The following is a 17,978-nucleotide window of genomic DNA, read 5'->3' as shown; positions in this document are numbered from 1 at the left end:
GGGCAGGATGTGGAGGAATGAAGATTTTATCAGCACAAAAACCGGAACTAAACTCTTGGGAGCGTTCGCTCCATGCTGAAGCGATGCGAAACGGTCAGCATGCATCTGTCAGCTGCAGTTTCGAATACGCAGTGACGTCTGCAGCAGGAGCGCAGGGGAACGGGGACCCACATAAACTGTGCAAAGCGGGGCGAGGATGCTCGCTCCGTTGTTTATAATGAGTGGTCAGTGCTATCTACCCGTTAAACTATAAATAACCCACTTTGTTGGTCTCCACGCCTTCTGTACCCGTGTTACGTCCCCATTTGTCTGGCCGTGGTCTATGCTCCCTTTACGGATTTGCTCTATCTAAAGGGAGCAAATTGTTCTCTCATACAAACTCACATACACACACTGCACACTGTTCTCGAGCGCGAGTGTACTCTACTCGGTGTGTGTGTGTGTTGTTGCCCTTCTCTGTTTGTTTAAGAAATTTATTCCATCTGACAGTTCTTATCCATTTCTGTCTAGTGTTGCCTCAGTCGGGCGAGCAGTAGAACAGTGAAGTTGAAAGCAAAATCAATAGAATAGCGATTCTTATCCGGTGCATTGGAAGAATAACTAGACTAGACATCAACTTTAATAGTTGCGTTTACTTTCCACTCATAAAGTTCAGACTTGAGAATGTGGATCTGGTACGAATTCGTATGCCATAAAATGTATTGGTTTGTACATTCTATTTTTCTTTTTTGTTCAGCTGAAATTAATTTACATTAATAAATTTATACGTTAAACAAAATTCACTGATAATTGGTAAACCTAAACAGAAACCAATGGCGATCAAGACAGCGCATGATAGTAAGTAATTCATGTAAACTGAAATATTTTCTCCCATTATATTTACAAATTGCTGGGTCCTTTTTAATCTTAGAACTTACCTGAATTGGGAGGAGAAAAAATAGACTAAAACTGTTTCACTATATGCGTAGTCAACTAGAACTATATTACGGTTTTCTCAAAGCTTTCGCACCAAAAACTTCATACACTTTCCTTTGTTCTTTTAGAAACGATATTTTCAACAAACAAGACTCATTGACTGTGGATTTTACACTATTTAAGGCATTTGGTCCCACTTTCAACATATCCGCCTTAAGTTATGCAATTCACAGCACAGCAGTATCCTCTTTCCAAAACTGTCAATGCAATCCTGCCCTTTGACCTTTTTCTCTGTCTCTCTCACTCTTGTGCTAATTGTTCCTGCTCGCCCAGGTCGATTTTCTCTGTGTTTCATTTTGTTTACTGTTTTGTTTCCATCCTCATGTACACATACTTCCGCGAACCCGTTTTTATGATTCTGTACAATTGCCTGAACCTTCCTTCTATTCTTCTTTTTCTATTTTTCCACATTTTTATCTGCACGTCACTCTCTCTCTCTTTCTCTCTCTCTCTCTTTCTCTGTCACTGCACGAATGAACGATATCGTACCGACCACGATACGATACATTCCCTTCATTCCTGTACAAAACAAACAAACATACACACACACCCACCCACATGTGCCATTTTCCACAAACCAAACTCGGTGGCATTCGACCGAAACCATCGAATACACAACAACGAACCAACAACACAAAACATCATCCCTCATTGCTATGGATTCGATTTGGATGTAATCAAAACAATATTCCTTTCTAAACTTACGTACACGTACACACACACGGACACACACACAACCGCACTTACATTCTCATGCACCTATGCACACGCACGTCTTACGTATCGTCCTTACTTCCACCTTCACCCCAACCCCACCTCAACACACACTACCATATCACGCACACTCTAGTGGCGGAAGTGCAGATCTTTCGCTCCTGCAAACGGTGTCGCTCGTTCTGAGCTCATCCGGCGAATCGAAATGTTGTAGTTCGACGTCCGATACCAAAGATTCAACTCACACACCCCCTGCATGGCATACTGACTGTTCCCGGTAAGTGTTTTTCCAGTTTTTTTTCGTTTTCGTTTTCCTTTCCACTTCATCGCTGCTGCTCGACTCGCTCGCTCGCTCGCCCGCCCGATCGCTGGTTTGGCTTGTTGGGAAACGGTTTCTTAAGCTTCCGAACTGCTTGCTATTTTTCTATCATTGTGCCTCTTTTCAACCTCCAACATCTATGCTAGTTTCTTCTCCCATTTCCCATCTCTTTCCATGCACATTGTTTTCATTCGTTTTCCATTACAATGATTTATAACCATCCTTTACTGATTCCATGCTCCATAGTAAGTGCGCCCAACGTTCGACTTTCACCTCTTGCGCTCAGTTTTGTATGCTAAACTTTGACATTTGTCCCCTGTTGCTAAGTAGTGTGTCAGTGCTTGCTCCAGCCACTAGAATGCATGCTTTCCGTTCCATACCGATACAAACGCCGTCGCTACGGGAAACACAACTACTCCATCTTGCTTCCTAGCGCTAGTCGTATCAAAGCGGGTTCAGAATACTGATTTTTTTCGCCCAACTCCAGCGATGCGTCATCAAATCCGATTCACTGTGAAACGTGAACCCCGAGCCAGCTTAAGGTGGGCTGTGTAGAGCCACCGTGCTCGAAATTGTAACGCGCCTGCGACTGTAAACGATCCGAAAACGGAAATGCAACCGCGTGTAACAGCACACCAGCATCCGCATCGGAGAGCCGGGTGCGGCGCAAAGATCGAACGGTGCCGAGAACGTTCGCTTTTCTAACGGCCAATGAACGAGCCTCAGATGTGCGCTCGTGTGGAAGAGTAGAAGCGGAGCGTGCACGTCCTTACGCCAAGCGGGATTCGCACTCCACCGCCTACTGTGGAGGGAAATGTACATCATTCTAAGCGCTTCTAAAACCCGTTCCTCCTTCGAGACCATAAATTTTACAGGTATTACCGGCCCAAAGCCTGTGTCTCCAGCGAACTGTGTGCTCCGCTCAGGATCACAACCTAATAGCATACAAGGGGGAGGGGTTGGGAGGGCATTAAAGAACCTGGCTTGCTTTCGAATTCATGGTAGCAATTTCAAATTCCATTTCTATTTTCACCAAAGCAATAGTGTGCAGCAGCACACGTTTCATAACAACGCTGAGGGCGTGAGAATGAATCGCTTCAAATCCACCGCGCCTTTTGCAGTGGAACAAAATGTGTCCAGTCACTGCCATAATTGCGCGCAGTATTCGCAAACTAACCGTCTCATCAACTGCAGTGCAGTATGAATAAAAGCCGAGGAAAAAACACAAGGAAACGATAAAAACGATCCAAACGATCATTAATCCTCATGTTCGGCGTACAGCACGGACACGTCATAAGCGTACCAGTAAGCTTCGGTGCACCCGCGGTATTTTTTTTTTTTTTTTGCTAGTCGTTTGGGTGTGTTCGTTTCCTGTTCCGCAACCGTGATGGTGCGCTTTGTTTAATTGCATTGTTGCATTTTCACTCCGTTTTTTTGTGTTTACCAACATTTTCTCTTGCTCCAAATTTCACCACACCTTTGTTTTAATGCGATAAAACTGTGTGTGATTTAAAACTCTCGTAAACTCGCGATAAACGAAATGAGTGTATGTATGGTTGGTTCCAGTGTTGCTACCTCAAGCTATTTCCACTCTGTTGAGATGGAGTCAGGTGGTAGCATTTGCAAACAACTTTATCTTTTGTTGAACAACAAAAAATACGTTAAACAGCTTGCTCTCGTCACTAGTTCCGTTTAGAAATCTCATACAACGTTTATGTGTTTCATCTGTGTCGTTTTTGGCTACTCCACAGGACATCCTTTTTGAAAAAAAATACCTTTACGCTACTAACAAGAAAAAAAAAGACAGTTATGCCATCCCGATTGCATACCTGTAGGCGCACAAAGCATCCAAATTTGGCTTGTTAAATTTGGCTCCATAGCTGCATTTCAAAAAGCGTGTCCTCTGGGTATGAGCTGGTTTTTGAGTAGTTGCTGCATTCGCTTGTGTACTAAAGTTGGCCCGCCCGGTTGGTCAGTAATTGTCTTCGCGGTGCGCCCGCGGTTAGAAGACTCGCTCGCCTTTTGTCTCATCTAATCAATCACAAACGATACGGTGCTCCATTGTCTCACACTAACTAACGAAGCGGTACTCCCATTCCGTCCATTGGTTACGATTGGATCAGCAAAGTTGACCAAAACTAATGTATTAGCAATCATCACCAGCAATTCGTTGCGGCAACGAATCTGTCAAACCTATCACCTTCACCTGGGACGCTGGGACACCGGCCTTGGTGCACATTATGCTCATCCAAAGCTTCAACACAATCTCTTGTACGTCTTTTTTTTATTTTGCAGAATTGTGAAAGGCTTTCCCCCGGTTTCACCCTTCATCGGTGTCAGTCCAACGTTGTGTTTTCTACTCAAGGAAAAGAAACCGCTCTGCTGCCTACAACTTGCTCAAGTGAGAATGGGACCAGCACACCAAAACACAGACACATTACTCTAACTGCATTGCCAACACGTTTCTTCCGCAGGTTTGCGAACACTGTAGCTATAGAAACGCGAAGGAATACCAGTGGCAGAACAAAACCATCATCCTAGCAGCCGACTACGCGTCCAACGGCATCTACAACTTCATCATCCCACTGAGGGCACACTTCCGCTCGAAAACGTCACTCAACCCGATCATCCTGCTGCTCGAACGACGACCCGACATTGCCTTCCTGGATGCCATTTCCTACTTCCCACTGGTGAGTGATACATTTCCTTCTGATACAACTTTTCATAGATCGGTTTGTATAACATGCTTCCCTTTTCCCTTTTCCCCCAGGTGTATTGGATGCTGGGTTCCATCGATTGTCTAGATGATCTGCTTCGGGCGGGCATTACACTCGCGGAGAACGTCGTCGTCGTTAACAAGGAGCTGTCTAACTCGGCCGAAGAGGACACGCTGGCGGATTGTAACACTATCGTCGCTGTGCAGACTATGTTTAAGTAGGGTCGCATTCACAACCTCATCATCCTTCCAGCATGTACGTCATTGTTAATTGTTCCCAATCTGCCCAATCTTTCAGGTTTTTCCCCAGCATCCGTAGCATCACCGAACTGTCCCAGAGCTCAAACATGAGGTTTATGCAGTTCCGCGCCCACGACAAGTACGCGCTGCACCTCAGCAAGATGGAAAAGGTACTGGATGGGCTATTAATCTCGTCGCATTTCGCATGCACCCACACGGGGCAACTAACGATTCGCTTTCCCCTCTCTTCCACCTTCATGCCTCCGAACCGTGCGGGGACGTACAGCGGGAGAAGGAGCGAGGCTCACACATATCATACATGTTCCGGTTACCCTTCGCCGCCGGCAACGTCTTCAGCGCCTCGATGCTGGACACGCTGCTCTATCAAGCCTTCGTGAAGGACTATGTGATTACGTTCGTACGGCTGCTGCTTGGCATCGATCAAGCTCCCGGCAGTGGGTTCCTCACCTCGGTAAGCAGCTCCATTTGATTTCAGGTTCTCTCTTCTCGAGCGAAATGGGCATACACGCACGGTCAGACGATAACTCGCCGTAACTCAATTACCCGAGGACATGGGGTTCGGCAGAGATCAAACGCTATAGCCCTTGGCTGATGTGCTCTACTGCTCGATTAATGGCAATGATGATACTGGCCCCACACACCAATATCACCGCTGCACGATGATGAATCATTATTGATAGTAACGTTATGGAACTTTAAAAGCAACGCATTCAACCCAATTTTCCATTAATGGCACTGACCAGCTCAACTTACATTTTTTTTCTTCTTTTTTTGTAGATGAAGATCAGCAAGGACGACATGTGGATACGTACGTACGGTCGGCTGTATCAGAAGCTTTGCTCAACGACCTGCGAAATCCCGATCGGTATCTACCGTACGCAGGACACGTCCAGTGCGGATGCATCACATGTGAGTAACTCGCCAGTCGCCGAAAAATGGCGTCCGTTTGGATCTTTCGGAACCTTTAAACATTGTGTGCGGTTGCGACCATCGGTGAGTCCAATTTTTAAAAACCCAACGCCAAAACTGAGCTAAAATCCACAAACAAAGCAACAACTCAAAAACAAAAAATGCAATCAAACCATTTTTAATCAAAATCAAACAACAAAAATCAAAAACAACAGAGAAAAAAACAAAAGCAAACAAGATTTTTCCAGAATAATTATTGCTGCCTACCAAACTGTTGTTTTTTTCTATGTTTCGCTTTCGTTTCTTTGTTTTCCATTCATCCGGATATTGGTTCTATTTTTTCGTGTTATGTCCTGTCATTTTTACCAAATTTTGCCGTTTTGCTTTCATTTACTCTGTTCAGTCAGCTTTCCTTCATACCTTCATATCTCTTATTTCCCTTTTCTCTTTACCAAAACGCTTCGGTTGATGGTTCTTTAGTTATTATTGAATTAGTGACTCCTTCTTTCGTGTGCTTACGACTCTTCTATCTTCCACTACCACTCTCTTTTTCTCTCTCATTATTCTGTGTCTTCCTTTCTCTTTCTGGCTATCGTATGTCTTTTCTCTTCTAAATGTCTTCTCAGATCTATTATTTCCATGACCTTACCATTTTTCACTTTTCTACAATTGGCGGCATTATGGAGAATTTTCTTCCTTCCTTTCTTCCAGTTTGTGTGCCCTATCCAGCTTTCGATCTGTCCTGTTAAACTGTCTTCTTTGCGGTATATTTTCCTTATCGATTATCTATCTTGTCTTTTTTACCAAACCAACCCCCTCGCCCCACCCTCTTGTGTTTTGTCAAGATTCTGGAAAACTGTTGTGTTACAAGTTGCCCGTCTTCACCGATGTCGTCGTTGCCGTCGTTGACCGTTTGTCCTCCATTCCAGTGACTCGCACATATCAATGTTTATCAATCTGTCCGTAAACAATGTAACAATGCGCCCTCCAACTGGAGGAACCAAGTGAGGTTCCCTTTTTGATTTTCTTCTCGTCTTCTCTTTTTTCACATTTGTTTTCACGGTTTTGTTTTCTTTTCCATTTTTCGCCGATAAAATCAATCTCTTGCCAAACAAACAATCAATCGCAAATGCAAACGCATCACATTGCGCGTGTGGCTTTGCGCACATCTTGACACGCTGCGCACAAACAAACAACGCGCCTCTGACAACGCGTCTAGCGAGGACTTTGCCATGCAAGCAACGCCACGAATCTGTCAAAAGTTAGTAGAATACATTCTGATCTTTTCTCTTGTTTTTACTTCCATTACTTTCTTATTACTTTTCACCTTGTTTGTACTGTTGTTTTATGTTTTCGTTTGTTATTGTTTCAATTGGTATTGTTTACTATTTTGCTTTAATGTTTTAGTTCTCAATTCTCCTGTCTTAGTCTGTGCACTCTTCTTCGTTTCAATATTGTTTTCTCTTTTGTTGTTATGTAGCTTTACTTATCCTCTTTACTTAACCTCTTGCGCCCACGTATTGCCCGACTTTTGCTATTTCTTCAGTCGCCTATTGTCACCTTTTCTGTTCCACCGTTTTTTGCCAAACCTTTTCGTCCACTGCCTATCCGCTTGTAGTAATGGCAAATCTAATCCGACCCAACTTTCCTTCATTGACACCACGTTCTCTGCTCTCGTTCTCTATTTTGTCTGGCCTTTTGTACTAAAACTTCTCTCGTTGCCACCTCCTATCTTTGTTATCTACTCTTTTACTCTTTTTTCTAACTCTTTCACTCACTCTCTCTCTCTCTCTTTTTATCTACCTCTTTCATCTTCTTCTGTTTCTGGTAGTATTTGCACTAATTTCTTGCTACATTGAACTTCTTATTTTATTTCACTAATACTATCGGACTGCTATTCCTCTGTTACCTCCCTGCGTTATCCTTAAATCTTAGTTAGACTCCAACCCTCTGTGGTCTCTTTGTACTTCCTACCGTTTGTTTTATCAGCTACCTTTCTGCAATCAATTAACAACATCAGCTATTTCCTAACTACTAACTACTAAACTTGCTAAATAAATATAGCCTCTAAACCTCTTAACAATTTAAACAACAAACAAAAAATAAACAAACCAAAATCTCAGAGCAGATGAAAGCGAAAGTATATCTCTCTATAAAATCAAAGCTGGACGAATTATTTGATCGCACACGCACACAGTGAGTTGCTTGGTATTGATATTCTGTTCCCCCGTTTTAGTTTTACTGTCTCAGTTTCTTGATCGTGTTGTTTTTTTTTTTATCGCGAAACTCTTACTCAAATAACCCTTTACAATATAACCATTCAACTAACCGATTGTTCAAGTTTTCAGTCACTCTCCAAATGTAGTATGTTTTATCGTTTGAGCAAATGTAATCCTAAGTTGAAGTATTCGTTTGAGAGTGATTTAGTTGAAGTTGATCGTTGGTTAAAGCTAGTAACTGTGTTTGATAGTTTTTTTTTTTCGTTTATTATCGGGTACGCGATTGTTTTGCTGTTTTTAACCCTTTTCGCCAACAAATTCTCGGTCCCAATGACATTTCGAGCGATAACAGACCAGGCACATCGCTGATTCCATGTGACGAGAAGTGTAGTTGATGTTTCGGCGTACAATTTTGTTGCATGAAAGGGACCCGCGTTTCAGTAGAGCTAGCCAGTCGTTTGCTGTAGTGTGTTCATGTACCTTAATCTCCTTCTGGCAATCGTTGTAAGCTCCTTTTCATGTAACATTTGTTTTGATATACTAGCTATAGAACAATTATTACCGTTCCTATTCTTTTCTTATTAGATTAGATTACGAGATTTTGCGTTTTCCATTTGAGCATAGTGGCCTCGGTTTGTGCGATTAAGTAGATATATCGATCTTGTAGTATAGAAAGCTTCCTCTAGTGTTTTTAATTCAGCAAAATCTTTTGTTTTTTATTGCCTAAATTTAAAACACACAAACCCTTTTGTCACAGGTCTCCGTTTTATCGTTTACTTTCATTTTCATTATCAATTTATGTCGATACGTAATGCAATCGTATCCGATCTTATCTTGCACCCGAGGTTTACAGTACGCCCTTTTAAGCCTCCGGACCATAGTTTCAATGTCGCCCCAAAACTGTATCTCTGTACCCCTGCTAAGTGTACCGATGTGTACTACCCATGCTCTATGCTCGATATTCACATCTGTTAGAAGCTCCCAGACTAGACCTTTCAACTTTGCGTCTCTCTGCGTAGTGTTGTATGCCTTTCCCCGTGTGCTGTAAAGTTTCAAATCATCACTCCGGAATCGTTTAAGCAGTTAAACGTAACGGATATTTTGTTTCCTTTTGTTACACATCTCCTGATGAAAGCAAAATTCAAACGTGTCGTATCCTTCGTTGTTGTCATCCTTTAAACGTTTTCCGAACATTGCGTACACTTCCGTTTGATGTCATGTTGTGTATGATTTTGGGTTCTTTCGTTCGTTACCTTCTCACATTTCGCCTTGCATTGGCCAGTTGGCTTGTGTTGAACTAATTTGTTTTCTCATTCGATTTGGCATCTGATTGATAATCTACCTACTACTACCACTGCTACCACTACTTCTACTACTGCTACTACTACTACCACTACTACTACTACTACTGCTCGTGCTTGTGAAACTCGCGCATGTTGTAATGAATTGAACCAAAAAAACACAAAAAACCAATCCATATTCGAATCATATAAATCGAGTAGTATGAAGAGGAAGTGGTTACGACCACCGCCACCGCTAGCAGCACCTCCGCCACCGGCGTACCGATCAAGGGGGTGGCGGAAGCGAACCTCCGGGGCGTAACCTATCGCCCGCCGCCGGCCACAATCCGCAAGTCATCGTCCTGTCTGGGTGGATGCACCGCCCGTAAAGGATCGAGCGTAAGTTCCGTACTCTCTTCTTCACTGTCACTTCCTTTTCTCTTTCTCACTCTCTCACATATACACACACACACAGACGCACACACACACACACATACACAATGATGTAGGCACAAAAGTACTTATGTCCTCACTATTTCCCCTCCACACCAAGAGAGCACACCAGCACACGCCACACAAAAGCATCCCGTTTTATTGCTCCTAGATTTACTGTCGTTACTGTCGTTTTCTTCCACATGCCTGAAAAAATCGGTTTATACACCCCCTTTCTTCACCCCGTTTGCTGACACCTGTTTTTACAGTTAGAGAGCAGTCCATTTCCTCTACAAACTTGTTAATGATCACAAATGAGCAAAAAGTTCTCAAAACAGAAGAAAAGGCGCATTGCATACATTCAGGCGTTTTTATGCATACACATCACAAAACGCCTAATGTTCTGCAATCCGCATGCATGGCAAGGTGTATCTGTTATACGCTTGTTTGTGGTTGTTAACAACGCTGTCGATTTGAATTGTTTTAACACCTTTTCTGTGATACCTCCACCTCCTCGCTACCTTTTCTTCACCCTCGATCCCACTCTTCTTGATGGAACAGTGATTTTTCCTACACGTTAGTCACTTTTAAGTCACGTAATGAATAGCACAGTTACACCGTAATCAAATTCAGTGTGCAAACAAAGAGAGAGAGTTTGGCTTCTACGCTTCACAAAGTCAAATCTCTCGTTGCACAAGAGCAATTCTTGTTCTGTGTGTTCTTCACCAGCCACCTTTATTCTTCACCTACACCACCACCTTGACCTGTACCTGTTCACCTGCACGAAAGTGCGTTCTTTTTCGCTTAGCATCTCCCTTTGTCGCACCGAACTTTTGCTTCTCGACTTTCTTGGCAAATACGTTGTGGTACCATCGCCGTGTGTCATTCGCTGCTCTTGTCAAAGACTTCAGTGCTTACCCTTGGATCAGAACCCTCCCGTTTCAAAATTACTAAGTACGATGCGTCTTCAATGGAGCTTCAGCAACGTGCCCCAGAAGTGTCACATGTAGTCACACGCAGCATGGGGCAGCACGTGCCTTAATTTGCGTACACACACAGAGAAAACACACAGCTGACACACCAAACCACACCTCCCACACAACACACACACACATACATTCCACACAGTTAATTTGCATATGTACCCTGCCTTACGATTAACACAGATCGATCTATGAGAGGCTCTCTTGAGAGGGCAAGGGACAGCAAGTCGGTAAGTACCTCAGCATTCTGTCTTCAACAGCAAACAACGCTTAGGATGGAGCAGCTTTTGCAAGAAGTTTTTCTCCCGGGCTAGGGCTAGAGTGATGAAATGATTGCTTTTGCGTTTTTTTCTGGCAGCTCAGGAGTGCCTTAGAGCGTAGAGAGCTATTAAGCATGCAAGTTCACCCAACAGTTCCATATGGGTAGTATGTACCTGAATCCGCAGCGTTTCAAAAATATAGCATCGTTTGAGTCTTCTAGGAGTGTTTGCTATTTCTTCTCCCCTCACTCATATGGACCTTAGACGTGCTGGGCACTCATTGAAATGTACAGAAAAGGATGCCATGCCCCCGTTGCTCGTTAGGATTTTTCCAAACAAATACATTCACTCTCATGTTCCCTGATCGAACCGGTTCACTCGGTGGCTGTAAATGACAATCAAAACTGTTGCTCACTTACCATTTCGCCCCTTCGCCTACGATTGCCAGGAGAGTTGCCACTTCACTTCCCATTTCCCCCAATAACGCTGTATAACATGTTTTCAATAACTCTCCCTGTACATGTTTTCTGTGCGTACCACACACTCGCACTATGTCTGTGTCACAGCACCAACTGTCAACTCACCAACAACTGTCAAAAGTCAGCACGAAAATGCCATCATCAACTACTGCACAGCGCCTACTGCACTGTGCAAGTGTTCCTGTTCTCCTAGTAACCGACACCAAAATCTCCCACCACCAAACCCAAATTCCGGCAGATGTAAATACCCGAGTTTGCCAGTGTACTCGGAGTACACAGCACTACCTGAGCGGAGCACTATTCCCGTCTCACACAACCTACCACGATCACCAAAACCACCACCACCACCACCACCACGGCCGTTCCCGCTCTTCTTCTCGTGTGATATGATTTGTCTCTTGTGTTGTTTACGTGTTTTCTCTCGTATGCGTTATTTTCGGTGTGCGTGCGTGTATTTGTTCTTTTGCTGCGTGTATTTGTTTTCGCTGTATATGTTTATACTATTGCGGTGCGCGGTGCTTTCGTATTCGGTGCCTGGGTTGCCGGGAGGGGGGGGGGGTAAACGACACAGCAACTAATACCGCTTGTCACTAACTCCAACATACACCCACGTGTGCGCACGCGCGATACCAACTGCCTGCCCCGAGGGGTTGGCAGGGGCAGTACGTGGTCACCAGTGTGGCGAACATCGAAGCTTATCTAATCGGAGTTTGGATTTCTTTTCTCTCTCTTTCTCTCTCTTTTATTCCTATTCTCTTTATTGTCAACGCTGTGTATTACCGCTCGTGCGCGCCGTTCAACCTTTTGTTGTCCCTGTCTCTGTATCTGTCCCTCTCGATTGATCGTACAGTACTCGATCAATATGGCCGACGAGGCGCGCGATAACCACGTGCAGCAGATCGAACGAGCCGAGATCGCAAACCTGGTGCGCAGTCGGATGGAGTCGCTCAATCTACCGAGCATCGACTATGACGATGTGAGCGAAAAGCGCAACCATCTGTCGTACGTGATCATTAACCCGTCATGCGATCTGAAGCTGGAGGAGGGCGACATCATGTAAGGCACGCCTTTTTGACTTTTGACCCTACGCGATGAATACACTGACACTGTTGTGCTCTTCCTCTTTCGCCAGCTACCTGGTACGGCCCTCTCCGTTCTCGGCCCAGAAAACGTTCGAGCGGCACAACTCGCGCCGCAAGTCCAACATATCATTCTGCTCCAACATCAACCTGGCGGCGGCGGCGGCCGGCTCGCGGCGCGGCTCCGGCATCGGCCTGAACACCATCGGTGGACCGCAGCCGATGTCAGGTTACGTAACGCCCCGGGCGCCTCCGCTGGTCACAACAAAATCGAATTCTCTATCTCTTCCAGATAGTCCTAATGCAATGGGACAGATGCGGGGAAGGAGCAACTCCTTGAGGGTAAGCCAGGGGGTGATGAAGAGGTGTCCCTCTCTCGAGCGGCATTAACTGCATTGGTTCTTTTTTGTGTGTTTCCTTGAACTGTGCAGATTGACAGCGACATCTTGCTGAGACGCTCCAACTCACTGCGACAGGGACTGCCGAACATCGGGGCAGCGGGACGCCGGAAGTCATCGCTGGAGGAAATCGGCATCAGCCACTTTGCGACCCTGATGCAGGCAACGAATCACTCGAACCCGATCAAGATTGCTCTGAACGGTAGCATCGGACTCGAGGTAAGGAGGATCTCGTGGAGACACGGCCGAATAATCGAAGGTCCAATGATTAACCTCCACTCGTGTCGTTTTGTAGGTCACTCCACCGGAAGAACCGCTACCAATCATCGGTGTACCGTGCCTGAGCGGTGGCATTAACCCGTCTACGCTCGGTGGACCCGGTTCCGGTCTGGGAGGCTCAACGCTGGGCGGTTCCACACTCGGCGGTTCGTCGCTTGGGCTGAGCACGGCCGTCGAGTCGAACAATAGCGCCTCAACGCCGAACATCCAGATGCAGAACGAATCCTCCCAGCAGCAGCCCCAGCATCTGCATGGCACGATAGTATGATATAACTTAATGTGGGGCCGCAGGCTCCGCTCAGCGGTACGGAACAACAAGTGGATATAGAGCTAGCCAAACGCCCGTCGCTGCAGTCGTAGGTACTAGATGAGAGAGGAAACCGCCCATCCGTCATCCGTTCGCGATCGAGACCGTTTAGCTCCCTAACTCAACCGTAGGGATGTCAGAGCTTTACAATAGGGTCACAGTAGCGCCCTCCCCTCCACTATCCTGTACTGTTCCTGTGCATTAACCCAGGACTACTAGATCGATAGCATTCAACGAACAGAAGAAACAAAGCAAACCGGTAGAGTACCAACGACCAGATGGCAACGGGTTCGTTAAGACGCCATGCGTAGCACGATTTCACTGATACATAGCACACTTAGCAAGGTTAGACCCTACGAAGAATAAGAACACTTACTAAACACAGCTGGACAAAAAAGGTGGACCGAAGGCAACACAAATGGTAAATTTTTGTACTTACTCATTGATACTGCAAACACACAGAACAATAGGAAGCAGTGCTAGAGAGAAGACTGCTGCTGCTACTACTACAACTACTACTATTACTACTAATGCTAACAGAAACCATACAGTTGCTTGTAAAGTTGTCGTTACTTTCGAGGAGAAGATGCACACACACATACATAGAAAAACACAACCAGTGACTGTATGTGTGTGTTTTGTATGTAGTAATTAAGGACTGGTTCCCGCACGGTTTGGAGCATACCTTGTACATACACGGCCAAACACGGGGACGCAACGAAACGGAACACTACCAACAAACAAACAAGAAAACAAGAAAAATGGTCAACAATATTAACAATGCCGAGCTGCGAGAGGTTATAGCAACACGCCACATTGCCGCAACGATACTGCCAAATTGGCAAGCGATGGCAGCGCCTCCTCGGATACAATTGTGTTTGTGTGTGTGTGTTTAGGAGCAGAGAAAACGAGATGCATGTATGTTGTGCGATCATATCGAATGATGAGCGCTCAGTGTGAGTGTGTGTGTGCGCGCTCACTTGTAAATAGTGATATTACTCTCATTACGCGCGTTATCCCTGCAGTTGTTGATGGTTTTGTCTTACAAGGGTGCATTGTTTTGGTTTGCACAATAAAAAAAAACAAAAAGATTTAAATGCTTCGGCGGATGGGAAGAAACCTCCGCTGTATCCTGTAGCGTAATTAGCTCGCCTATAAAACCCAAATACCAAGTGGTCCAATGTAGTGAACAACAGTGCAGTAGTTAGAAGAGACTGTGCACACTCACAGAGTGTGTGTGTGAGTGTGTGTGAGTGCGTGTGAGTGTGTAGCTGAGTAGGAACGAATTGATTTAGCAATGATTTAGCATCGTATAGTGTGTAATGTGAATCACACCTACCCACAAAACAACACACTGTACATAAAATGTACACTAGCAGGTGTCCTTTATTGAATCAAAGAAGAAGAAGAAGAAAAAAAACTAGCATTAGAAGCAATCCATCGAAAGAACACTTTCTTTTGCTTTGAGATTTTGAATTGTGAATGCTCTCTCTCTCTCTCCCTCCATCCTTCAGGATACTGGTCTATCAATCATTTTGCTATCATCCTAACCCACCCTCCCCATGTTCTCGTCCTGTAAAACAGGTGCTGGTTTGAAAAATATCACCAAAAAAGAGAAAAAAATAACAAAAAATGGTCTAACTACTACTAAAGCTACTACCCTGCTACAACCCCCGTTGCTTTGGACGTTTGTTAAGGGGTTCATCCGTTACGTTTAAGAGCTCCGAATGCACTCAGTTTCGGTTACTGCTTCGGAACAAAATGTTTATCAAGCCACTGTGTTTGGAAGCGGAGAGGATTTGATTAAACGTTGAATTTGGAGAGGAATATATAAATAGGTATATTTTTCTAAAAGTCTCATGTTTATAGTAAAATATTCAATTTCCTTTTTCGTACACTGTGCATAATATTAGAGTGGTAACACTGAAAACAGAGTAAAAGAATAGTCAGAAGTTGTACATAAGATACATTAATAGAGAAAGTATTGTAGTAATAGTGGGATTGGGTTTTTCCTTTCATGTCAACTAACAATTGTGTGCAATTTTTAAGCTTCTTAGGCAGCTAACTTTATGTCAAAAAGATACAAATGCCCTTGCGGCGCTTTAAAGTGTGATAAATAATTCAACATTGTATTGTGGCCAACGTTTACCTTCTTTCCGATTGATCATGTCTTTCTTTCAATAAATCAAAAATATCGTTAAAGTGTTTATCAAAGTATGGAAGCACTCTGTTAAAAACACAATTGTTAGATGACAAAGCGGGGAAAACAACTGTACAACTCACACATCTACATTTATAAACAGATACAAACAAACAAAAAGCTACTGTTACATAGTGTAATGTACTTAGAGACTACCTTTGCGTTGAATCAAATCTAAGAGAAAGGAAGAGTTTATTTTTCGATTTTTCGATTTTTCTCGTACGACTTTCGTATAACAAACAAACAAACTTGAACAAACAAACAACGGTCTTAAAACAAAAATCAACAAACGACGGAACAGGGCCCGGTTTCTCGGGTGCTTCTGCTCCACGTTCAAGTAAGAAAAAATCATCGCTTTGGTATACTGTAAACGCTTTACAAAATGGGCAAGGGTAAATCGACGGATCAAACGGCTACTAGAACGCTACTAGAACTGTGGCTGGGGGTGATGGAAGAGTGTGGAAGATAAAGAAAATAGAGAGAGAGGGAGGAAAATTTCTCAGGACAGCCTCCAAGGAAATGGCGCGTGTTTGTGTGGAAATGTCGGAAAACTGTAGGCATAATTGTAGACGTTATTTGACGGGATGTAAAAATGAAGGAGGTGACAGACAGACAGACAGACAGACAGTGTGACAACATGCTTAAAAACTAACTAGTCAACTAACGCCTCCCTTTTTGAACGAGCACTGTGTAATCGTAAGCACGTGATCGTAAGAGAAAGAAAGGGAGGGAAAACGAGAGTAAATATAAAATAATAATTTGCAAGTACTAATTATACTAATCATACTAAACTACTAATCGAAAGGGTAAGAAAAAGGCAGAAAAAGAGCGAAAAAAAGAGAAGGATAGAAGAATATTTAATTCATAGCACCATTACCCCGTCTCTCCCCACCTCCGACTACATAATACATTAGCGTGACGAAAAAGCGAGCGTGTGATTTGGTTGCTAGGAAAGAGACAGCAAGCAAACGAGAGAGCGAGATGAGACGAAAAGAGCCTCACCTCACCAATCGACACTGCATTGCTAAAAAGAAAGAGAACCTGTCAACTGTCGAACAAGAGAGAGCGTGAGATCGAGAGAGAGAGAGAGAAAGATAGAATGAGGTGCCATTCTGGTGAGAGTGTTCGAAGCAACTGTTACAACTACTAAAAATGCCTTAGGAATGGAATTTTAGGTGTCAAGCGTCAAGTCGGACGCGAAGCTTTGGAATATAACTGTAATCTCTAACACATCAAGCGATCATATGAGAGGAAGAAAGAGAAAGAAAATCTAAATAAATAAATGCAACAACCCAAAAGAGAAGAAGAAGAGCGCCCGATGAATTGCTGTGCTGTGTAAGATAGAATCGGTCCGGACATTTTGTATTATATAAAACTAAGCAGTTAAGAAAGTAATAGTGCAACAGCCGCCGACCGGCACGAACGGGCACACAACAAAAGGCACAAGTCGAAAGGCACAGAGCTCAAGCAAAGGGCAATGACGCGAGAAGAATACACAGAAACACACACATAGTAATAGAGTGGACAACAACCACACAAAACCAACATAACATATGCTAGTGCTTAAAAATAGACGGAAACGGTTTAGATTTTGAAATCTCGTTTGTTTTTTTTTTAATCTAACAATAATTGCACCACCTAAGGAGGGGAAAATGAAACTACCGGAAGTGATGCATTTAGAGCGCAATTGCAGCAGTAAAGTTTTGACTAATTTTGTTCACGCACCAACCCAACAACCCCCTGTACGTTGCAGCATTCAAAGCATATTAATCGCACCCGAGCATTAGCAACCAATTTCGGAGTTCAATTCAAGTACACGTAATAGAAAATACATACACCCCTTTCGGTAGTGGCTAGTAGGCCCCGTACAACGTGGCTTCTGCTTTCCCTTTTGATTCCTTTCCGGCCCACCGCTTTAGCTCTGACTCCTGTACATTTCTACCACCATCCCCAACCATCCGGAATATACCGATAGTAGTGAAACATTCAGAAGAACAAGAAAGCAAGCTAGAGAGGTAATGAGAGAGAGAGAAATAGGACGTAGCGAGCGAGGAGGAAGAAGAGCAGCAAACCTGCCTTTCAGGCAAGGCAGAAAACATAAAAAAAACACATTTATTAAACTCTTGATCGATTCAAAAATAAAGATTTGATTAAAATATACACCGGTG

At 43.9% G+C, this 17,978-nt stretch overlaps 1 protein-coding gene across 6 annotated transcripts in view; it reads left to right on the top strand.

The window, feature by feature from the left end:
* Positions 1-17,970, top strand: part of LOC5667033 (potassium channel subfamily T member 2) — a 150,290-nt gene extending 132,320 nt beyond the window's left edge. The window contains exons 18-30 of one of the 6 annotated variants that reach the window (XM_061648707.1): positions 1,826-1,966; positions 4,304-4,409; positions 4,483-4,698; positions 4,779-4,942; positions 5,023-5,134; positions 5,251-5,436; positions 5,763-5,978; positions 7,114-7,155; positions 9,616-9,792; positions 12,398-12,603; positions 12,680-12,968; positions 13,058-13,243; positions 13,320-17,970. In XM_061648707.1, the coding sequence (XP_061504691.1) occupies positions 1,826-1,966; positions 4,304-4,409; positions 4,483-4,698; positions 4,779-4,942; positions 5,023-5,134; positions 5,251-5,436; positions 5,763-5,978; positions 7,114-7,155; positions 9,616-9,792; positions 12,398-12,603; positions 12,680-12,968; positions 13,058-13,243; positions 13,320-13,571 (2,293 nt within the window). In that variant the 3' untranslated portion in view covers positions 13,572-17,970. Of the gene's footprint in view, positions 1-1,825; positions 1,967-4,303; positions 4,410-4,482; positions 4,699-4,778; positions 4,943-5,022; positions 5,135-5,250; positions 5,437-5,762; positions 9,583-9,615; positions 9,793-12,397; positions 12,604-12,679; positions 12,969-13,057; positions 13,244-13,319 lie in introns of those variants that run through there. The other 5 variants (XM_061648710.1, XM_061648711.1, XM_061648709.1 and 2 more) reach the window with 5 other exon arrangements.
* Positions 17,971-17,978: the final 8 nt, after the last annotated feature.

The sequence above is a fragment of the Anopheles gambiae genome, chromosome 2 (assembly GCF_943734735.2).
Source record: "Anopheles gambiae chromosome 2, idAnoGambNW_F1_1, whole genome shotgun sequence".
NCBI classification, from domain to species: domain Eukaryota; kingdom Metazoa; phylum Arthropoda; class Insecta; order Diptera; family Culicidae; genus Anopheles; species Anopheles gambiae.
Note: the sequence above shows the minus strand (reverse complement) of the source record. Positions and strands in the feature narration are given on the sequence as shown.